The sequence below is a fragment of the Leptonotus elevatus genome, chromosome 1 (assembly GCF_054856555.1).
Source record: "Leptonotus elevatus isolate MCC_2025b chromosome 1, RoL_Lele_1.0, whole genome shotgun sequence".
Lineage (NCBI taxonomy): Eukaryota > Metazoa > Chordata > Actinopteri > Syngnathiformes > Syngnathidae > Leptonotus > Leptonotus elevatus.
In genome coordinates, this window is record NC_141239.1 from 37,583,012 (window position 1) to 37,606,990 (window position 23,979).

Sequence of the window (23,979 nt, forward strand, 5' to 3'; positions counted from 1 at the left end):
AGTCGTTAGACTTTCTTGCGTTCCTTCTGGCGGTTGTTCTTTGGTCAACATGAAGTTCCGAGAAGTGAAGCTCATCAATGAAGGCCTGGAGGATGAGATGGTAGTCATCCCTTCATGTTTATCATTTATCGTTATTTTGTTATAATGGACTTTGACCATGCAGGAGGTATGGGGCTACCGGCCTTGTCTTTGGAAAAGGATCCTGGTGGGTGTGGGTACAGTTTTCTCCGGTGGTCTCCTGCTCCTGCTTCTCTACTGGCTGCCCGAGTGGGGGGTCAAAGCCACCTGCACGCTAACCTCACTGAGGGAAGCACAAACACTGCTGTTCAGGACCACGGTATGTTTGTTGTGTCTTTATCCTAATCCTCTCCAAAATAAAACTATGATCAGGTTTTTCCATCTACCACTGCTCTACAGTGTTTTGTGGAAGTCAATGTAGCCCTGCGATAGACTTTTTTACTGTCAAAATGTCCGCCGTGTGGGGGGAATCATTAAAAAAAATGTCACAATGCTATACATACATTTCCGTAATTGGTGTTTGTGGGGGAACATATCCTCGGTTTTTGTACTCTTTGTACTCACTCTTCTAAGATGCCACAAAATGGCACCCAAAGTCTTCTCAAAATCGCAAATTAGGACACTTAGTCAGAGAAAATAAAATACAGCATAATGCCCTGCCTTAAACAGTGAAAATCAGTGTGTGAGTGATGCTAAGCCAAAAAGGTTTACATTTGGCTATAGATGTCAATAAAGTTGGGTAAAAAACTAGGGATGTTCGAAACCACTTTTTTTTTTATCGATACCGATAGTCACATCTTCAGTACTCACTGATACCGATACCAAGTGTAGATACCATTAGTACTTATGATACATAAAATTTCCCCCCCAAAAAACAATAATTTATTTAAAAAATACCTATATATGCCAATTAGAGCAAATTTCCTTAAAATTGCTTGAAATTTGCTCATAGAAGTCAATTTGCATGGAGCACACAATACAATTTATTTAAAAAATAAATAAATAATCTAATGGCACAAAAAAAAAAGGCCCAATCAAAATATGTGTTTGTACAACTTCCTTTTAAGGAACACAGTGAAGTGCAAATAATTAAATTCAGTACAATAATGTTTGAAGTAATTTAGCCATATCTACCATGTTAAGAATTCCTCAAGCTGTTTAGTGTGTGATGTTTAATTATATCTTGTTTTGAAATCCATGCTTTTAATTTGGAAGGCTGCTCTATATTTCCATTTCCTGTTTCACGGTCTCTGCTCGTCATTCATCTCATAGCAGTGCAGTAGGCAATGACGATATACTATCCTAAATACTAAGATGTGTCTGCACTTCAGAGCTAATTGAATTGTTGAGTACAATTGAAGACTCCCTCTTACCTGTGGCAGTCCATAAATGCAAAATAACCATTTCAGCCTTTAGTTCCAGACTGAAAAACGGCCACAAGAGCAGGGGCCGATACCAGTATCGATATCCGTCGCGAGTACCGATACCGTGAAATGTGTCCTGGTATCGCTAAAAAAATAAAATAAACGTTATATGAAGCACTGGGCCTCACTTCCACATAGATCTTGGCCATCAAGATGCCAAAAGATGGTACCAAAGCAGTACTTTTATAATTGACTGTGCCTTGGCCTGAGTGCATAACTAACAACATCTGGACTGAAGCACGAGCTTTGTATGTTGTGGAGTAGCTAAGTTTAGTCTGGGTTGTTTCGGAGAGTATTAGTTAATTTTTTCATGAAGCCATTTATTTTCACAGCTAACATGTAAAGACGAGTTTAAAATGATATTACAAAGCCAGTGTGCACCGCGCCCTTCCGCTGCGATACACCTGTGACCCGAGCCAGGATAAGTTATACAGAATGAGAGATGACGTATGATGCAATGCATTTCTGTCATGTCTGTTTCCGTTGCTTTCACAGGATGATTTCAGGCAGTTATTTTGTGCCAAAGTAAACATGATGTTGGCTCCAGGGAAGACACCTTTTGATGGTGTGGATCATCATGGAGATGAGCACAAACGCCTCCAAAGTGCTCAACATAAGGAGCATTTCAAGACATTCTCTAATAGAGAACCTGCAAAGGTACAGAACTCAGTGTACTTCAGTGTGAGAAGGGCGCTAATTCCTCATGTCATCTTTTTAACCACCACCAGGAGGTTATCCTTTTATCAGCATGTATGTTTATATACGGCCATTGAAAAAAATAAAATACCATCTTTTTTTCACTTTAAATGCCTAGTAGAACTAAAAGTGCATTTGTTTGGACCAATTTATTCATTGCATGAAAAGCAGCTAAGCTAATAAGAGTTGAATTTAAAAGCTGACTGAGACATTTTCCAAAGGTTTCCTTGATATTAACCAAAATCCCTTTATGAGTTCCATTGCACTTCCAAAAAATGGTGTTTTTAGGAATCGCATGCTTTCTTTTGTGCCAGTTTAGTCACTTGATACCATTTTAGTGGCACCAGATATTAAAATGACCCAAAAAATCAATGAAAACATGGCAATCTCTGGCTGTATATTGCAATTCAACCGAAACGTATATGATAGAAGGGGAGGGAGTCCACAAATTGTTCAAATAATGTCAAGCCGAGTTTCATCCAGATCAGATCCAGATCGCACATTTGGCAACATAATCAATTTACACACGAAAAATCCTTCTGAACATTTTAAGATGTTTATAGCCATTTCATCAGGTTGTGATTGGTTGTATTTATGTTGGATCCCATTACAGTTTGTATTGTACTATCGCCCATTCATTTCCTTTACTTCTCTCTATAGGTCCACTACTTTGCCCACCACAGCATCAAGTATTACTGGAATGAAGAGACCCAAAACTTTGAGTCATTTAAGTAAGTATGAGTTGGAAAAACAACAACAACTTTGCTATTACTGATCTCAGCAATATGAGCCATATTCTCTCGTTTGTGTGTAAGTCCTTTTTAAAGTGCACTTAAGTATTTTTCTAATGTCCGCATATTCACTCGTCTGGACTGAATGAATGCAAACGCACTGAATATTTGGATTCAATAACAGAAGAAATCATAGAATATGCGCTCTATAAATAGTTGGGTCAAAAATTAAAATAATAATAATTTTTGTTATCTTGTTGAAACCCAATTACAGAGTGAAAAAGTCCCTGACCGCCACTTGGGTCAATTAGAGGTTGATCTATTTTTGACCCAAGCAACTAGGTTATTTATTATAACCCCACATTGCAATTTGTTCATAATGTCTACAGTTTTTAGGTGAACAAACGGCAAAAATAAATAAATAAAACGCTTAAGTTAACGGGCAAATATGCATGATGCCAAATTTGACAGCAACCACAAACATATTACGGTTGCTCGACCCACAGTGCGTTTTTGGCATGAATATGAGTCCAATTTGTTCAGCCACATACAACAATATGGCCTTATACTGTATTTATATACAATATTGTTATTGATTTATTTTTTAGGGGTTTGGAGGACACCAAGGTGAAATGTGCAGCAATTCACACTAACCACAGCTCTGGACTCACTAAAACACTCCAACATTACAGGTACCCGCATTTGATTTGATTGGATTTTTTTGCACAACAGTTCACACGTACAACATTTGCTGAGAATATTTGCTGTCAACAGAGCTTTGTTTTTTGGTGAAAATGAGATTGATGTCAAAATTCCATCTTTATCAAAACTCTTCGTTAAAGAGGTAAAAGCGAAACATTCCTATACTGTATAGTTTTTTTCTTTAACCTTTTGATAACGCGAATGATTTTGTTTTGTTTCCTTTCTCCATCAAGGTCGTGAATCCTTTTTACATCTTACAGTTGTTCAGTGTTATTCTGTGGACTGTTCAGGAGTTTTACCACTATTCTGTGTTCGTCTTTCTAATGGCAGCTACTTTAATAGCCACCTCTTTGTACACCATTAGAAAGGTGAGTTATTTCGCTTGCATTGTTGCCATCAGCTTGGCTTCATCGGTATGCTTTTCTGCAAAGTATTCATGACTGCAGTGGTGTCCAGCTGAAGGCGCAGGGACCAGATTCTGGCCGCCGGATCACCTGTATTGTTGTAATTATGAAGATGTTCCGAATTAACCTATTTAGAAACCATGTGTGGTTTCTCATCAAGTGATCATAGAAAAAAAGCTTCATCTTTAAAAAAAAAAAAAAAAAAATCTATAATACAAACATTTTCAGTACAAAGTATTTTCAGAATGAAATGTCTGTTCGGTGCTATTAACTTTGTTCCTCATTCCAGCATTATGTGATACTACACGACTTGGTGGTAGCACACAGTATGGTTCGTGTTTCAGTGTGCAGAGGAAATGAAGGCAAGTTTCCTTACACTGTGTAACCCCCCCCCCACCCCCCCTTTACATAACAACGTCCCTGTACAATAATTGCTTGCATTGGTGGCGTGGATGATGGTCAGTACCTCTTTTCAAACTTGATCGCAGGTGTCGAACAGGTCATGTCAACTGAACTCGTACCTGGTGATGTCATCATTATTTCAGCCAATGGAATGATCATGCCATGTGATGCCGTGATCGTCTGTGGTGCCTGCACTGTTGACGAGAGCATGTTGACAGGTTGACACCCCTCCTACAAACATTATAGTAAACCTGCACTGGGTTCTTGGTTCACAGATTTTTTGGGGGTAAAGTTAATAACTCTATTTTGGTCTATCGATTTGGGGTGTAATTCCACTATTGACTACCAGAGGGCGGCGCACATTGGTTTAAGGTGGTGTAAATTTGAAAGAAGAAGAACATGAAGCTATTAGTAAAGTCTAGTTTTTGTTGAAAATTATTGAATGTCATCTGATGTAATCCTGCTTTATCAGACTAAAGAAAGTGACATTTGAAGCTTCAGTTTAATAATTTACATATTGGGGCATGATTATTGATGTATATTAAAAGATTATTAGTTTGTTAGTTTGGCAAAAATGGGACGTTATCAGCATAGTCTAGTTTTTGTTTAAGATTATCGCTGTCATCCCCTTTTTATGACTAAAGCAGGGGTCTGCCACATGCTTAAAAAAAGAAAAGAAAAATAAATTAATATTGTTTTTTACATATTTATTTTTATTTTTTAGATAAAGTGAAGGATTTTGATGATTGATTTGATAAAAATGTAATTATTAAAAACATTTTTTTTAAGTCAGAATCCAAATGTCAAAGTTGTCAGAAAAGGAGAAACAAAAGGTAGATAACAAAGTGTTAAAAATGAAAATGTTCAACTACAAAATGCCCCAAAACAAAAGAAGAAATCCCGAAAACTACCATAAAATCTACACAAATTTGCCCCAAAAACAAAAAAACAAAAAACTAAAACGGAAGACAACAGGTAGAAAAAATGAATGTCTACATATTGAATGCTGCATATTTTTTTGTCATGGTGCAGCTCTAATGAGCTCTTGGGCCCTCAGTACATTAGACAGTAAAACATTGTTTCGTTCACCACAATGTTCAAATGGTTTGCGGCTCCAGAAAGATTTTTGGTTTATTTGGCCTGAAATGGCTCTTTTGACAATAAAGGTTGCTGACTCTTGGCCTAAAGAAAGAAACGGTTGTTTATTCATTTCATTATGTATATCCTTGGTCATGATTACTGATGTATATTGTTAGATGTTTAAGTTTGTTAGTTTGGATCTGGAAATATTTCGGATGACATGCAAATCTATGTTGCACTGAGTAACAAAGACACTTAAGGCCACTTTTGTCCTGTCTTGAATTTTAGTGAAAAGAAAACAGAAGTTACATTATTTAGACCCAGTAGCCTTTGTGCATCCCACCCTGGCACCTTAACGGCTAAGAAAAAACAAAGTTAATAAAGTAACACCATTTTAAATTGGACCGGCAAATTGGTGTTGTCAAATCCATCTTTTTTTATCTTCAGCAGCCGCCTTAGGTAAAGCCTCTTCTTTCTCAGCAGCACTTGCGTCCAATCCATGCCTTCATTATCTTTGCTGGATTACTGTAATGCAATTTATTTTGGAGTCAGCAAGCCCTTTCTCAAGTGGTCAAAAGTAACCCAACCATTATGAGTAAAAAAATGGACGGATCCGCTGGGTTGTTTTATACAAAATGACCCAATTTTTTGACCCAAGTAAAGGATTTGACCAATATTTATTATTTTACACAAAAAAGACCCATTTCTTGACTCAAAATTGGATCAGATTGACCCAAGTAGAGGATCGGTCTATTTTTGACTCATAGTTGGGTTATTTTTGACCCAACTGTTTTTAGAGTGTATGAAGTTAAAGCTATTACAATAAAATAAACACTTTAGACTTCTGGTGAGTGCTTTTGCCCCTGTCTTGTTTTCAATTGGATGTTTGTTTGGATTTCCAGGGGAGAGTGTACCTGTTACAAAAAACAGTATACCAAGTTCAGGCGAGGATGCAGAGAGGATTTACAATACAGAAGAACACAAACACAACACACTCTTCTGTGGCTCACATGTGATTCAAAGTCGCCATTTTGCTGGCGAGCTGGTGAAGGTGGTCGTGGTCAAAACAGGTAAGGACTGACTGGGCTTAATGCTCAAAAATGACTTGACTTGACTTGAATGCGGTAACTTGTAAGAATGCATTCTTCAGCTGTTTTGCCTAAGATGAGGTTAATTGAAGAAGCTCGTTATCTTACCTCCAGGCTTTCGTACAGAAAAAGGTCAGCTTGTGCGCTCCATCCTCTACCCTAAACCCACCATCTTCAAACTGTACCGGGATGCCACACATTTCCTGATGTGTATGGCAGTGGTGGCAGTGATTGGCGTAATCTACACCATCACTATTAATGCCATAAATGAGGTACCAATATGAGGATGACCAACTAATCGTCACCAAACTTTTTTTTCTTTTTCTTTTTTTCTTTTGAGAGAGCTCAGTATTGTTAATTCGGTAATTTTACCGATTCGACATGTCATCATCATTGCTCTCTCTCTCTTTTTTTGTTTATATTTTTTAGAATTTTTTTTTGGGGGGGGGGTATGTGCGTGCTTAATCGTCACCTTCCTAAAATAATGGCCTAAGCCATTTCCTGAGTTTTGTCAGAAGACACGGAAAACAAAACAAAAAAAAAACCTAAGAAACTAACCCACGACTGGTTATATCGTATTTATTAATTATTTCATTTCGGGGGAAAGCCAAACTATATTTAGGCCATTATTTTAAGAGGGTGACCTAATGCTACAATATATAGTTTGCGGTGGCAGCTAGTTTACATCCCAGTATATTTAGACATGAAACATGCAAAGTGAAGACCGACATAAAATATGTGTTTCAGTTTTGGGTGTAAAATTGTGGAATGGAATTTGATGCCTTGAAGCTTTGAACTTCTCTGTTGGGGTTTAATAAAATAAAATAAACGTGAACTAATTAATGATTATAGCGCCATTGATAAAATCTAAAACATTTATGAATTTCAATGTATCATGTGAGCGTATTATTTATTTGTTTTGATGACAGGTATCAGTGCTGATGCCACCCATATTTTAATGTATGGGTACTGGTGGAGGCTGCTGATACCAGCCACCAATACTTACCTCTGCAGTCGTTGGCGCTATCCTACTGCTGTTTGACACATGGACATATGCATTAGAAAGAAAGGTCTTTGTTCACAATGTTTTGTCACTGTGTTCAATGGAATCGGTACTCAGTATTGGTGTGTTAGTGTTAATTTTATCCTCCATTTTAAAATTTAGTCTTAGGTTTTAATCACGCTTGTTAGTTTTCATCATAGATAGTCACTCGTCCTGTTTTTATTTAGTCTATTTTTAGTTGACTATAAATCTAGCATTTTAGTCTTTAATTTAGTCCACGAAAACATCATTTTAGTCTAGTTTTAGTCAGCAAAAACTGTCAACGTTTTAGTCTAGTTTTAGTCAGGACAATCATTTTACCCCTGTATATTTTTTGTCAGCAGATTTTGTTGATCTAAAACACTTTCATACAACATTTTTCTCTCAACTTTTTGAGACACACACAGTATATCAACAAGTTGCTGCTACGATTCCATGCTATGAGCAAGTAAATTAGCCAGTATTAGTTAGCAGTCGGATTAACATTATTGTTGGAACGTTAAAGCCATTGGATTAATGTTATGTTATTTACTTCTTCTTTTTTCTTTTTTTTTTACCTTTCACCGTTAAGCCACCTCGTCTGTCACACGACATTGTCACAATGACAGATTAGCAGAGACAAGATTTTACAAAATCATATAATTTTTGTCAAATTTTTGTTCATGAACTAAAATTTACATATATGTTTTAGTTCAGTTTTTATTAAGTGAGATACATTTAGTCGACGAAAATGCATACTAATTATGTCCCAGTGATTGTTCATTAATGAAGGTTTTAGTCTAGTCTAGTCTAGTTTTAGTCCACTGAAAAATGTGCATTGATGAAATTATTTTTGTTTAGTTTTTTCTTTGGTGATTACTCACAGAGTGCATACTCATTTTTCAGTCTGAAAAAAATAAGTGGTATTGAATATCAACATCCCAGTGTTGATGATCGCTTTCCCCTCCCTTCCAGGTTCCTTTTCTGGATGTCATCTTTGACGCTTTGAACATTGTCCTCATTGCCGTGCCCATCTTCTTACCTATGACATTGACTGTTGGTCTTGTGCATGCACAGCAGCGCTTGAGGCAAGTTGGCATCTTTTGTATCAGTCCGCAAAGGATCAACGTCTCCGGTCAGCTCAACCTTGTCTGCTTTGACAAGGTGGGTGCAATCCAGCCAACTGTGCAGTAACATTATCAAGAGTCCTGTCATATTTGTGGAGTTAATGTAGCTGTTTTATTTTCACACACACCCCAGCTTTAAAAAAAAAAAAAGTTTTAGCAAGTAATTGGTTAATAGATTTAAGGTCTTTACCCACTGCACTTGCTATCCATGGCATTACCTGTAGGGCAGTGTTTAGAAAGGCGCAGGAATGATGGTGGCTCGTGGCAAGCATGCCCGTATTTAGCATCGGTTGCTAAGCTAACGAACAGGTAGGAGCCTTCTGGTGCCTTTATTCGCTGGTTTGAGGATAATCAACGACAGCTCTGGCTTTGCTCATAATGAGGAGACGTGAAGTATCGGTGTCTCTGCTATATTTTAAGCTAGCATTTCTATTATTAAAATGTTAAAATTAGGCTACATGTTTCTGTCACTTGAAACCAACATGTTATATTTATCATAGTGGACGTTTCCGTCCATCACTGTGTCTTCTTTACCATGCCACGGTACAAAATTTTTCTTATGTTTAGGTGTTTTGTAACCTTGGTATCACTTCTAGTCCATGAGCTCTTCTGCAAATGGCCGATTGCTATACCCTCACTTCAATGTTTTAGTCCACCCCCTAGAAATTAATCTTGTTAAACAGCCATCAACTTTATTTGCAAAGTTAACTATCTACATTTCTATTTTAGACCGGCACCCTCACTGAGGACAGTTTGGACCTGTGGGGTATTCAGAGAGCTGAAGATGGCATGTAAGAGTATACCTTTTCATTTCCTTGTAGGAATAAGTAAACAAATCACTTGAAGCTTTCATAGTCCTGCTCATTTTTCTCCAAATGGCTTTAAGAAACTAGAATTTTCATTTTTAGATAACACAGCCTATGGAACAATCAAGCTTCATCCCGAAAATAACATTATAGCAACTAGAAACAATTCTAAGAAAATGTCTTAAATATTCATTACTTAATATCATTAATAAAAATTTAACGTTGGCTTTTAATTATATTCAGTGGAGATCATGTTTCGGTTCTGTGAGGGTTGGGTTTTTGTTTGTTATGGGTGTTCTTGTTGTTTTTGTCTGTGGTACGTGTTTTTTGTCTTGTTTTCCTGATTTTTTCTCTTGTCTTGTTATGTCTAACCACGTCCACCTGTGTGTGTCTTCCCTTCCCCAGGCGTGTCTCATTAGTGTTGGTGTATTTAGTCTGTTGTGTTTGTCCAATCGGTGTGGGTGCATTGCCTTTGTCATGTACGGAAGTTCGTGCGTCAAATCTTCGTCACAGCCAAGTCGTCTTCATCACAGCTAAGTAACCATTGTCGCCACCAAGTAGCCTTTGTCACAGCCAAGTCAACATCGTTACAGATAACCAAGTCGTCCTCGTGACAGCCATAGCCCCAGCTAGGGTTGGACTGAGACTCTTTTTCAGCCCTGGAGTTTCAATACTCAGATCGGCCCACTTTAGTTGACATTTTAACCACTCACGTTCCACCCTGACAGAGTTCTCACTTGTTTAATCATGTATTCTTGTTTGAAATTGAATTTTTTTTTTCTCCAAAGTTGCATACTTGATGCACATGACATTTGATTCAGTTTTTCAGCTCCAAACACAGAGGAAGTAAAAGGGAGTCTGGTGAAGACTTCTTTTGTTGCGTGCATGGCTACCTGCCACTCACTGACCACCATAGACGGTAACCTCTGTGGAGACCCTTTGGACGTCAAGATGTTCAGTGCTACGGGGTCGGTAAGAAACAGTGATTGATTGTTTTAAACCCAGCATACTTAGACAGACTGGGGCTTCATGATACTTTAAATATAAAACAGTAAAAAAAAAATAACCTGGGAATATATATTGCCATTAGAAAAAAACACACACAGGAAAACATAAAACTATAGGTTTTGTGTGAAAACAAGCATGTTTCCATTTTCCCTTTGTTTTATCAGTTCAAAATGGCTTCAGTAGAAAAAAAAACATACAGCCCCACTATTCTAAACAAAGCATTCTGATTAATATTGTGTGTGTGGCATAAGAATGAAGCAGCAAAATCCAGTTGTTTTTATCTATCTCAGGGGGCGGCCATTTTGCCATTTGCTTTCGACTGACAATGGCATTACAGTTGCATAGCGCACAGGTACCGACCAATCACGGCTCAGCTTCCGAAAACAGCTGAGCCGTGATTGGTCATCACCTGAGTCTTTTTTTGCATTAAGGCTGCTGACGTAAGTTGTTTTAGCTTGAAGTAAGAACAACGTGAATATTGCTCACATGTGCTTTATGATGACGATGCTCAAACACAGGCATACTTAACCAACCTGGACCCCACCCTGTACCAAATTACAGAGCAGGCTTTTCCAATCCTGGTCCTCTAGGGCCGGAGTCCTGCAGAGTTTTGATGTTTCCGTCCTCCAACACACCTGATCAGCTCATCAGCAACCTTTGCTGAAGCATGATAATGATCCTGATCTTTATAATTAGGTGCGTTGGAGGACAGAAACGCAGAGGAATCTGTTATGTGCCATATGGAATTTGTTCAACATTTTCAGGGAAAAAAAAGCCTTCACACAGACCTTATTTTGTCTACGTCTATGACTGTAACAAGCCTTGCCAGATTCAAAAGTCTTATCTTTATAATATTGTGTCGAGTAGATAGTAGGCATATCTTTCCAAGCCATGAAGACTCCTGCAAAGCTGGGAATGTATTTTCTTTTACGATGGCTACATTGTACAAGTGTAGGCTTATTTTTTTCATTTATTGTACAGATCCTTGAAGAGGCAAGCGAAAAACAGACTGAACTTTACAATATAAAAATTTCCACTATTGTACGATTTGCGGAACAGGTAATTCTTCAACTGAGCAGTTTATTTTCCCTTTTATATCACATGCCTTTGAAAACAGTTCACTTACTTTAAACTACGACTTTTAGTCCTGTGAGTTTGGCATTGTGCGCCAGCTCCCCTTTTCCTCGGCACTGCAGCGGATGAGTGTGATAGTCCAGCAGCTGGGACAAAAACACTTGGACATCTATCTGAAAGGAGCACCAGAGACTGTGACTAACCTCTGCAGCCCACGGACAGGTCAGACATGTTATGGCATTGTGGCCCATATTCTCCCTCTGTGCCTAAGCGGTAACGTGTTTTTCTGACTTGAGTAGACTCTCCCATCCAATTAAGTTACGCACATTCAAGCCAGATACGCACTTTGGGTGGAATAGTCCTAAAATGTGTGTGTTTTCTATCAAACTTGATCTTGTGTGCAATCTCTTGTTGACTTATGTACTTTTCTTCTTATACGCTTCAGACAGTGACGTGCAGTGAGCTCGAGGTTTGGGTGGGCAGGCAGTCGCAAATTGAGACAAACACACCAATTACAAATTTGTGTGTCGGCAGGCGAGTGTACAACCTATCCTAGGGTGACCATATTTTCATTTCCAAAAAAAGGTGTTCGTACCCATCGCCTCCGGTGCGGCAGTTCTGGGCCACCGTCACAGCCAGTGCGCGATCTGCCAGCCACGGTAAACGTTGAAGTGCACTCTGCCTCCCATTTGCCGCATAACGAAAAACGGACAATTTCAAACCCGCCCGGACGTCCGGAAAGAATGTAATAAAGTGAATATCTCCCTGTAAAGCAGCCTAATTCCTCGCAACAGCAATGCCAAACTCCATGTAAAGTGAAACAGCTAGTTAATGGAAGCACATCCACAAAGCCAATCTTTCCGTTTGTGCATTCTTTGTGAAAAGTATGAATAATTCTTTGTCCCTTATTTTGCTGTAGATCCGGTAGCTAAGGTGTTGGTCTCCCATCCTTCAAAAGAAAGGCGTTAAAATAGTTTTATATTCTCCGGAGTGGCGTCATCTTACCGCTTTTGTGTGTTCTGAATTCACGAATGCACTGTGCGAACGTACGTTCGCATAGGAATAATACAGCGACGTAAAAAAGCTGCGTAGTGATCATGTTTGCATAGTGTAGGCTTTCTGAAATGAAAATAAATAATCAAAATAAATAGAAAAAGCCAAATGGTTTCAACTTTCATTTCAGCCTGGGACAGGCAGTGCCTACCTTGCCTGCCCTGATTGTACGTCACTGGCTTTAGAGCCTGTAGTCATTCAAGTGGCCTGGAAAGAGTAAACATATTTTTGTCAAAGTTCCAGTGACGGGAAAACTCAAATGCAGAAATAAGAGTTAATGCATGGTTGAGAGAATGGGGGTTCCATATACAGAACAGGTAGATACTGGCAGGCAAATGGAATCCGTTGGGTGAATCACTGCGTCCGGGAATCGGAGAGAAGCAGGTCCACAGGTTACCAGTTTGACTCAGAGGAAGGTAGGAGACAATCAGGATTCACGAAAGCGACAGAAAAGGGTGATCTGAGGTCAGAGAGTAACGAAGCATAACAAGTTAATCAAAGTGATACAGAAGGTTAGCTACGAACTCAACGTAGAGCATATCTGGTGACCAGTTGGTGTCCCAGGGGCAGCAGTAATTAGTAAGCTGGGACTCGGCTGCTGGTGACTTCAACATGCCAAACCTGCAAAGCTTCGAAGCACTCACGGTACTTCACAAGTGGGGACTTGTCATTTACATAATGCCTTTACCTAACCCTTTCCCTAACCCAACCATAACTCAATTCAAACCTGAACTCTAAAACCAAGCCTTGACCCTCTAAAAGAGGTCCAAACAAAAGGGGACCTCCAAAATCTCCCCACTTGTTGGTAAGGTCCCCACTTATCAGTAAAATTTACACGTGAACATACACGCACACACACACACAATTTCCCGCAATGCCAAGCATTGTGTGCGCCTCAACCGCCCTGATTTTAAAGAAAATCAGGGGAGTCGTTTCGATTGACCAGGAGTTGGTTGTGTTCCATCCCAGTGATCCTGATCTTTAGAATCAGGTGCGTTAAAGGCCGGCCAACTGCGCATGTGTTCATTCCCCATTTATGTGCGGTGGGTGTGTTTAGAAGTTCTGAGATGAGAAGTGCCCAAACCCAGGCGTGTCAAAAAGGACGCATGCAAATGGGAGGATATGGCTCATTCCCAACAAAAAGATGAATAGGCTGAGCTCATAAATGGCATACTGCACTGCAAAAAGGATTGTAGAAAATTAAAGAAAAAAATATAGTAAAATAAAAAAATGAGTTCAGGGTCTTTGATGTTGGTTAGTTGTCATCATTAAAATGTGGGAAATGCTTGTTTTAATCCCCACAGTACTTAAAACTGTCTGTTAACACTCAATGCCAAGACTGCTTGATCAAGGATAATTAAGTAATAAGTATCTTAAAATAAGCACAATGATCTTGCCTGACAATTTCATTTTAAGTAAAAAATAACTTGTCAAATTTAAATGTAAGAAATTATATCTTACTTAAGATTTTAGTATTTGCAGTGTGCTATGCTTCTGTTTTTTTCTCCAAAGTCCCACAGAATTTCACGGAGACTCTGGACACTTACACGCGACGTGGATTCAGGGTTATTGCTCTGGCACATCACCAATTGGAGTCTGAACTGTCCTGGTCCAAAGTCCAGAGCCTCAGCAGGTACTATCCATGCTTTGCAAATTATTACAGTGTCTTGTGTATGCATGCACATAATTATGCAGCACAAATTCACACAGCAGTCAAATTGAGCGTCACATGCAAATATCATCTTTCTAAAGAGAAATTTGAAGCTCTCTGCTCAACTTGACAAGCTTCAACAACTGATTACCACAATTGACATGGCCAGTTGGCCACAAATGACTGCGTTAACCTAATTTCCATTATGTCTATATCTATAGATAAGTGTTACCCATAAATACATACATACTCCTTTCAATGCTGCAGAAAAATCATGCTGCACGTGGAATGCATCCAAGCTAATCGAAGCACCTTGCGTGTGCTGATGTGCATCCTAAAGACAAGAAATAAGACAGGACGTTACTTCCTTCTTAATGAAAAAATGAAATGAAAAAAAAAACTACTACAACTGATATTGGAGCACAATACAAACCAATGATTAACACCCTTCAAACCATGTATGAAAAATGTAATATAACCTTTACTTAGTAACATGCATTTAACAAAATCATATAAGACTATATGTTTCTTGCGAGTAATATTGTGTCGTTTATTATTATTGTATTTTCTATCTATATTTTGTATATGTCCCAGAGAGATCTGTGGCAAATCAAGGATGGACAGTAATAACATTTTTAGTGTTAAATGTTAATCTTCACAAATGTTTAAAAAGCAGACTGAATACTCCATAACTCACTAGTTTGTTCATTTTCGTGAGATATTTGGCAATGCATTTTGACCTAAAGTACACAAATTGATGCCCATGTAGTCCGAAGGGCCCTTTTAAGGCTATTTTTTTATTTATAAAAATGGATGAAAATCCTGGTCTACATATGGACACGGGTGTTGTCCTTCTCGTCTAAACTCTGACAGATGTGTTTATCGAACAGAGGACGTGTGGCATCCATTAATGAATGAAAGAGCACAGCATAATTTAAAAATGAAAAAGCTTTTGATGCAGTTGATCATCTATATCATGACACAGAAGCTCTCCTATATTGCTTTATCTTGGCATGCTATGGTCTGATTTGGTGTGTGTATATTCTGGATTTTAACAGAGAGCAGGTAGAGACTAACATGGACTTCCTTGGTCTGGTCATCATGCAGAACAAAATCAAAGAACAGACTCCTGGCGTGGTTTTTGAATTACGACAAGCCAACATTCGAACCTTGATGGTCACAGGTAAACACGGTGTTTATGCGTTGTCATGAATGCATGATGCTAAAACACTTGACTATTTTTGTGAGCTGTTAGGTGACAACATGTTGACAGCATTATCGGTGGCTCGAGACTGCGGATTGATTGAAGGCCATGAGAAAGTCATTATTGCAGATGCTGTGCCTCCGAATGATCAAAACCCTGCTAGCATCACATGGCGCTATTCAGAGATCCCTGTTTTAAACAATGTTATGGTAAGACAGGGAAAACGATGGAAATTATCCTGTCACACTTTCATTTTTAAACAAAATACATTTTTTGTTTGGACTGGCTCCTCTGTCTAAAACATGCATGTGAAGTTCATTGACAACTCCAAATGGTCCATATCGTATATGTGTGAATGTAAATGGTTGTTTGACAACCCACAATTGGCTGGAAACCCGTCAGATATTAGGACATGTCAAAATTGACCCCTTTTTTTGTTTTTCTTTTCTATCTTTGTGCTCATTCAGGTCAGCTTTGCTGGTGGCGGGCTGCAGAGTGAGGAGGATCCGGGCTATCACTTTGCTGTGAGTGGCAAAGCCTTCGCTGTCATCACTGAGTACTTCCCTGAACTTGTCCAAAAGGTCTTAAGATAGATTTTAACGTTGTGTGTCCTGCCATGAGAATGACTGGATGTTAAACTGTGTCTCTCCTCATGGGGGCGCTGAAGCTCCTCCTGAAAGCCACTGTGTTTGCCCGCATGACCCCAGACCAGAAGACGCAGCTGGTGCAAGCCCTGCAGAGCATTGAGTCAACTTCTTATTTATTTATTAATGTATTATCGTTTTTATTTATTTAATATAATCTTTTTTTTTCTTTTTTTTTTACTATGTAGATACATTGTCGGAATGTGTGGGGACGGCGCTAATGACTGTGGGGTGAGTAGACAACTGAAAATGGCATCATCTGGTTATGTATATCCTCATTTTTTATTTTTTTATGCACTGCAATCCCACCAAATGTGTGAAAAAAATGGGACAAAAAAATAATAATCCACCTGTATGCGAATCCATGGGTGACGAGCTGTGAATATATGTTCCATGCAGGAGATCAACACGCTGTGTAAAGGAACTGCAACAATATGTTCACAAACTTGGCCAAGGCAATCGCATATCATTGCTGTGAAGTTGTCACTTTGGTTTTAGCTGGTCTAAAGATTAGTCTACTTTCTGCTACCAAATTGTCAGATGCGCCGGGGGCGTGTAAAAGAAAATGCTCTTGCTCCCCAGACCGCCTAGCATGTCACAACCTAGTCTGCCAAATTCCCAAACGTGTTAAAGAGGTCTGCACTTCGGGGTAAAGTTACGGAGCCTGGCCCGTAAGTGCGTGTCTCCACTGCCGGAGCCTTCCCGACCAGGTAGGGCCGGACTGGGACTCATGGTCAGCCCTGGAGTTTCAGGGCTCAGACCGGCCCACTTTAGTTTACAACTTCACAGCATTTTAATGAAGATGTATAATTTTTTTGCATATTGGTGTATCAATCTTAAATAGCTTCACATTCCACCCATTATCGATATTTATAGTGTAGACTATCTGATCAAAAATTAAAATAAGAAAAGGAATGCCTTACTAGATCACAATCAATGTTTATTTGAACAATAAACAAATAGTTCAAGTGAAGAGTGCTAAAAAAGAATATGACCACGTTGCACTGCTTACCCGTGTTGTCCCCGTCAAGTGCACACGCTTCAGGACTCTGACAATTTAAAAAAACATTCAAATTTGGCACATTGGGTCGCGTCAGCTTCTGGGGCTCTTCTTTTCTTTATTCTAGCCTTTTCGGCACCACCCTTTCTCTTTCTGCGTTCCATCTTTGTGTTTATTTCTGAGTGTGTCTCTCCCGTGGTTGTGTCAAGCTAAGCTATTAATTAATTTACATTACAGAAGCAATGATTAGCGAATGCACTCTTCACAAACTCCTTGCTAAGCATACTGATTGGCTGTTGTTAGGAGGGGTGTGACGATATACTGATATCGTGATACTTTGTCTCCTTATAGATTATCAATACGTCTACGCAAGTATCGCGATATTTGTACTGAGAGAGAGACAAAGAGAGAGAGAGAAAGATATATATATATATAGAGAGAGAGAGAGAGAAAATAAGCCAATGCTTGTTTAATTCATCCATCCATCCATCGATTTTCTTAACCCTTGTTTAATTAATTCTGCACAAAATAGTGGCCCATGCCTCTTGGTCAGCCTGATTTTCATAAATCAGGCCAACCAGGCGGGAAAATTCCCGCTGCTTCAACTTTGTCATTCTGGGCCTAGCAAGGTTTACCAAAAGCAAAGTGATTTTGAAATTTGCGAATTAGTGACCTCTGGTGGTGTATGAAATATAGAGCCCTAAATGTTGCTGTTCAGTTTCTTGTTAGAAATCAAGTTGTGTAAAAAGTACTGAAACATTCAACAGTGTGTTATGTTGAACTCTATCTCTCTGCCTCTGTTCAGGCCCTTAAGAAAGCTCATAGTGGAATCGCCCTGTCTGAGCTGGAGGCCTCTGTGGCTTCCCCCTTCACTTCCACCATCCCAAACATCTCTTGCGTGCCCAACCTCATCAGGTAGTACACGCAACTGAGTGAGGTATTTGCGATATATCATCCAGGTGTTGTTTTTCTCACAGGGAGGGCCGCGCTGCTCTTGTCACATCTTTCTGTGTTTTCAAATCCATGGCCCTCTTCAGCCTCATCATGTTCTTCAGCATAATTGTGCTCATCTTGGTAACTACTCTGGCTTGTTTCTATGCATTCATTTGTCGTGGTGGGGCGGTAGCCTACATTACTGCAGTTTTGCATCCTATTCACAAAGGCTATTGCGATATTGTAGTTGTATGACATGAATCAATGTTGATCCTTTTTACTTAAAACATTATGCCAAGGTCGGAATACACAAATGTAGTGACGCGCCGCAGACAATTGCAGTGTGTCTTGGTCGATTTTGAGTTGTCTCAATGTGTCGTAGTCCATGTCACACTAATTCTCTATAGAAGTGTTGCCACTATATAGCTTACATACTAGTAATTTACTAACTATGGAATGCTGTTTATTACATGTGTAGATGGACTTTGCTGTGTGTCTGATGTGATCCATGCCCTCTATAGGTTGTCAACAACTTTGGGAGTTACCAATACATTTTCATTGACTTTGCCATTGGTATGTTTGTCCCCTTTACAAGTAAGTAAAACTTTGCCATATTTTTCCAGACTTTTTTACTGTTAATTGACACAATGTTGGATCAGATCCTTTAGCTAAAAAAATGTTTCTATGTTCAGTGAGCTTGAACCCTGCATGGAATACGCTGGCACGGTGTGCTCCCCCAACCTCTCTGTTTTCTGGACAGTTGCTCTACTCAATTTTGTCTCAGACCCTCAATTGCATGCTCTTCCAGTTTCTGGCATTCTTCTTAGTACAGCAACAGAGCTGGTATCAGACACCGGAGTCAATGTGAGTAACATTGCATACGACGACATCGAAACCTCCTCCAAGCAATCCTGAATTGGGATCAGTGCAACAATTCTGAATACAGAAAACTTGCTCCGAGTAAACACCAAATTCCATCCATTTGAGTTATGTATGTTGGTAATGAACATGAACACTAGTGCTAAATAGTATTGGGTCGCCAAGGAAAAGATAAAGCAAAATGGTGGAAGATGCCGTATAGGCTAAAAGTAACATTTACTCACATGTCCAATATAAAACCTCTCACAATTCCCCAAAAATCTCTCATGCAAAGAAAACCTTACATTGACATTAAAAAGCAAAACAAAAAAGTTGATGATGAATCTTTGTTTTTTGTATGGTTTATTTTATTTTATGGTGTCGGTACCACATGTGATCGGGCTGCCAGATCGTCTCGAGGTCGCCTACCGAAGACGTCAAATGATCCGGTTGACGTCAAACATTAGAAAGAAAATATTAAAGATGTCATTTAAATAACATGTATGGACTGAAATTGTAAAAATGTATAAAAAAAAACAGAATATAAAAGCAAGATACATTGAATAAATGATAAATACACAAATTAATTTACTGAGATGTGACAAATATTGTCAGTTTAGATTGCTAATGTGTTCCTATTATCATAAAGACTGTTTTTGTGATGTATTGTGAATTATGAACAGCTAAAAAAACAAACCAAAGTGAACAAATCTGACCCGCGCATTTCATTAGCGCTGCTGTACTGACATCATCAGCAAGCGCAAAGGCGCTTCAATCTATTTGATTATTTATTCAATCTTAAAGTATCCTGCTTCTATATTCTTAGGTTTATTTACATTTTTAGGTTATTTACGGATCATTTCCAGGCAATCCTGTAGCGTGACGTCATCGGTAGGCAACCCCGATACAATCTGGCAGCTTGATCACTTCGGTATTCACGCAAGGACTGTTAAATAAAAAATGTGAACCATCAATTGGTGATACCATCTTTAGTTCAACTGGTACGGCGGCGTATTAGGGCTACGTATAAATAGAAATTTTTTTTTTAGGGCGGGGGCAATATTCCAATAAAAAAACTCGCAAATTTGCGAGTTTATAAAGTGGCAGATTTGCGATAGAAAAAACTCAGAAACTTACGAGAAATACATGTAGCGTACTACTCGACTGTTTGTGCCAATACTTTTCGGTCGGGTTTCCAAATAAGGAGAGTAATAAGGAGTAATTGCTTTAGCAGAGATTAACCATATCATGTTAAGCATTCGCTCTTTGAAGCGTTGTGTACGGCCACTGGCCAGCGTCAAAGACGCCTCGCTTTGCGAAGATCCACACCCGGACGATCAAGCATTTAAGTTAATTTGTTAAAATGTATATTTATGTTTCCAGAATTATTATTTACACATTCATAAAAATAAATTGTACAAGTATTGAATCTGCTGCTCTTCGTCATTCACTTGCATTGACCTATGGTATACAAGCATCTGATTGGATAGTGTTAGTCAGCTGATAGGGGATCAGGAAGTGTTGTGCTCTGGCTGCGGTGAATGACGAGTAAAGTTTAAATTTAAGAATTAATCCGTCTCCATCGTGCCTTTTCATTTTATAAACAGTGTCCCATTAACCACCAATGAATCCTCACATGATTAGACTATAGCTACGCTATGTGTATTTCTCGTGAGTTTTTTTCTCGCAAATCTGCCACTATGTAAAGTTGCAAATTTTGAAAGAAAAAAACTCGTAAATTTGTGAGTTTTTTTCTCTGAATATTGCCCCCTCCGTCTAAAAATATATATTTGTACGTGGCCCTAATACGCCGACGTAAACTGGGAATGCTACAGTCACCAAAATCACTCTTCCTAAAACAACCACCAATCAAAACCACTCATACTCCCACACACATTAATATTTTTTAAAAAGTCACAGAAAACCTCTTCTGAAAAGTCAATTTGACCAACTCTCCCTTCTGTCACAGTGCCTGCAATGGGTCCAGCTTCAGTAACACGTCCAACTTCAATGGAACTGAAGCTGAAGACGAACATGACTTCAAGAGCTTTGAAAACACTTCCATCTTCTATGTCTCGTCCTTCCAGTACTTGATTGTATCCATCGTCTTCGCCAAAGGAAAACCCTTCAGACAACCAAGCTATAAAAACTGTAAGAGACAGCTTACGTTGTGAGGTGTGTCGTGGGTCCATTTGCTAAGACCTTTTTCTTTTTTTTCCCCCCCTCGAGTCCCTTGATATGTTCCCTCCCCCCCTCCTCAAAGCACTCTTTTGGATTCAAAACAATGTTCTTACCTTGTGGAATTTTAATTGCCATTATGACCTTACCAGTAAGTAGTTACAATAGAGCTCTGGGAAAAATATATTTTTACATTATGTGTGCGTGTGTGCTTTGTGTCTGTCCTACTATCCTTGCATCACTGAAATCCTTATTTCTGTTTTTCTGCATTACATTTCAGGGCCTTTTATATTGACCTGCTCAATTCTGTATGTTTTTCTCTTCTTCATCATGCTGTTTCCAGTTCCTGCTATAGATGACCTATTCGAGGTAAACTTTGCTTCTTTTTTTTTTTTAAATAAACCAGACAAAAGGTTTCAGGGGAACTCAAGGCAAAAAAAGTCTTGATATTCACAAGGGCACGTTAATGTCAATTTTAGTTGAAGGCGGTGCAAGACCAAAATGGCAGCCCCTGAGATGGATGGTTTAATCTTCTCAATTCTTATTTATCACATCCAATTTTAATCAGAATATTGTGTTTAGCCTAGTTGGGGAACATAGAAAAATGTTTTACTTTCATTCCCACTTTAAAAGTCCAAATGAACAGACAGAGGACAATGAATGTTTTATTCTGGCAGAAGATCTAGAAGTTGACAAGTTTCGTGTGTGTTTTTTGCCCATTCTGTTTTCCCTCAGATTGCGTGTGTTCCCTACGACTGGCGCATTACACTTCTCATCATTGTTTTAACACATGCTGTTGTGTCTTTCACGCTGGAGGTATGCTCAGACTCTCAAATTAACCTCTTGATGACTAATCAACTTTTACGTTTTTATTTTGAAATACTGAATCACATTCTGTCTAAAATTGTTTTTCAAATTTTTTGGGATTGCTCAGTTGTGATTCTGCAACTCAATCAAGTCTTTGATTCTGAAATTCCTAGAATTTGATCCATGACACATTGTGGAGGATTGTTAAAGCCAATCTGGGTGCAAATCGAACCAGCAGTCCCCGCATTGCTAACACAAAGGTTGGCTGGATTTTGATTCATTAATATTCATAGTACTCTTGCATCGTTGCTTTGTTCTTTCTTCTTATTTTGCACATAGACGCAACAGGGACTTCATGAGGTTCACCTGCAACTTTACAGAGAAAAAGCACGTTTTCAAACCGTTCTGAATGGGAACATCATTGGGATTGGTTTTGCCACACAGTGTGTCACTTATTCGGGAGCAAGAAAAAAAATGTCCATCAAAAACATTAGTCTTAAATGAAAACCAAAAATCCTAGTAAAATGCCAAAAAGGTGACTGCATGGAATGTCTTTGGCAAGAGTTGTCAGTAACTGTTCATAATAAACCCAGAAATGTCATTTATTCATGCACGCTTGGACTATAGTTAAGAAACACTAATTTCAACACGTGAAAGAAAACCGTAAGTGACTACTACTTTGCTGACTTAAATTTAGTTGTGTTGCTTGTCATGGACGGCGTGATGTTGTTAGTATATTGTTTATCACTGCTTTGAGGCACCAGGCAGTTCAGCAGTATACCACTGCAGCCTATGAGTTTAAACTGAAAGTTATTTTTTGGAATTCAGCCAATTGAATTTGTTCTCATGGAAGTGTGCAGGTGTACCTAATGTTGTGGCCTTATATTGCTTTATATTCAGATGGTGGCAGAAAGTATTTGCCGAATGTCTTTTTCAAGTGTTGTTTGTGAGTGTCAATTTATTTGTTTTCTCCCAACACGCCGCACCTGATCTCAAATGGTGAATGACCGTTGGGGCTCGGCATTCCTCTCCTGGATCTTCTGTCGGCAAAACCGTCTCCCAAAGACTGTATACAAGCGCCTGGCTCTAAAACTACAGGATGAGGCTGACTGGCCTCCTGCACCGTCTACTATCACCTTTGCCAACACTGCTCAGTACCACAGCTCTGTCGCCTTCTGACGCCAACCACCCATTAGTAATTTATTTCTGTGTTCACCAAGGAGTATACAGTATAGTAATGGTAAGCGGTGACCTTTTAGAGTGGGCATGCTGTATAGTGACAGAAAAATTTGGGGGTATTTTTATTATTAATTTTAATATGAAATATGATTTAGTTATTATTTTGTACCACAAATTAAAGCATAAATATTCAGGACTGAAGCAGGTTGATGCCAACACACTGTAATGTAACCAGCTCTGTGGTCAGCGAAATGACTAAATCGCATGCCCACTAATTTGCCAATACGTTGGAATTTACAGTATTCGGAACTGGCTCGTGCCCACAAAGCTAATCTCCCAAACCGAGAAAGGAAAAAATGAAATTGCAGCAAAGCCGCAAGAGGTTTTAACCACCAATAAAGTGCTAACCTGTGGACAGCCAGCTGGCCATTTGTTTCTCGTACGTCCTTGCTTGAAAGTGAGACAAAAAATGCCCCCGTTTTCGTGATGATTAGGCTACTTCAGTAGGACGACCACTTGAAATTATATTCTTGCCGGAGTATTCCTGGGCATGGCCGAAGGACCGCGGAGCACGGCCTTGAGCCTCCTTGGGCATATCTCTGGGACACAAGCTCGTGCACGGCAACGGGCCATACGCCGTTAGAAAGGTCTCGTTGAGACGAATCCAGGGACGCTCGTATGTCCCCGGTAGTACATAGAGTTTGGGAGATACGGCCGCCCAAAGACCTCCAGGACACCGAGGATTTTCAAAAATTCACCCCGCCGGCGATGGTTCCCATCTCGGGTAAAAATCCGGCGTTTGCCGGCCCTCTTCTCAACCATTGACTGTTTACCGGAGAACAAGCCAAGTAAGCCAATTATGCGCATGCGCATTGTCAATGCTGCTTTACT

General features: G+C 39.2%; 1 protein-coding gene across 2 annotated transcripts; it reads left to right on the top strand.

The window, feature by feature from the left end:
• On the top strand, positions 1 to 23,509 carry LOC147181937 (polyamine-transporting ATPase 13A3-like). 2 transcript variants are annotated; one of them, XM_086097266.1, is made up of 32 exons: positions 1 to 100; positions 164 to 337; positions 1,938 to 2,099; positions 2,799 to 2,869; positions 3,478 to 3,561; positions 3,644 to 3,713; positions 3,805 to 3,939; positions 4,265 to 4,337; positions 4,464 to 4,595; positions 6,360 to 6,527; positions 6,660 to 6,817; positions 8,542 to 8,730; positions 9,423 to 9,484; positions 10,321 to 10,471; positions 11,489 to 11,566; positions 11,653 to 11,803; positions 14,147 to 14,267; positions 15,344 to 15,468; positions 15,541 to 15,698; positions 15,957 to 16,070; positions 16,157 to 16,236; positions 16,322 to 16,364; positions 17,939 to 18,048; positions 18,111 to 18,207; positions 18,588 to 18,660; positions 18,759 to 18,924; positions 20,894 to 21,075; positions 21,383 to 21,471; positions 21,838 to 21,918; positions 22,083 to 22,173; positions 22,474 to 22,491; positions 22,925 to 23,509. In XM_086097266.1, exons 1-32 carry the CDS (start codon positions 50 to 52, stop codon positions 23,086 to 23,088), a joined length of 3,621 nt encoding a protein of 1,206 aa, XP_085953392.1. In that variant the 5' UTR covers positions 1 to 49; the 3' UTR covers positions 23,089 to 23,509. The 2 variants fall into 2 exon arrangements, with proteins under 2 accessions (XP_085953392.1, XP_085953385.1); XM_086097259.1 differs by lacking the exon at positions 22,474 to 22,491 and having other exon boundaries at positions 1,938 to 2,111; positions 18,759 to 18,930; positions 22,083 to 22,167; positions 22,901 to 23,509.
• Positions 23,510 to 23,979: the final 470 nt, after the last annotated feature.

Bases quoted from the DNA above. Each gene is read 5' to 3' on its own strand.
- LOC147181937 (XM_086097259.1), top strand. From the start codon at position 50: ATGAAGTTCCGAGAAGTGAAGCTCATCAATGAAGGCCTGGAGGATGAG. The intron at 338-1,937 runs GTATGTTTGTTG...TTGCTTTCACAG, and splicing joins CACTGCTGTTCAGGACCACG to GATGATTTCAGGCAGTTATT. The intron at 8,731-9,422 runs GTGGGTGCAATC...TTTCTATTTTAG, and splicing joins ACCTTGTCTGCTTTGACAAG to ACCGGCACCCTCACTGAGGA.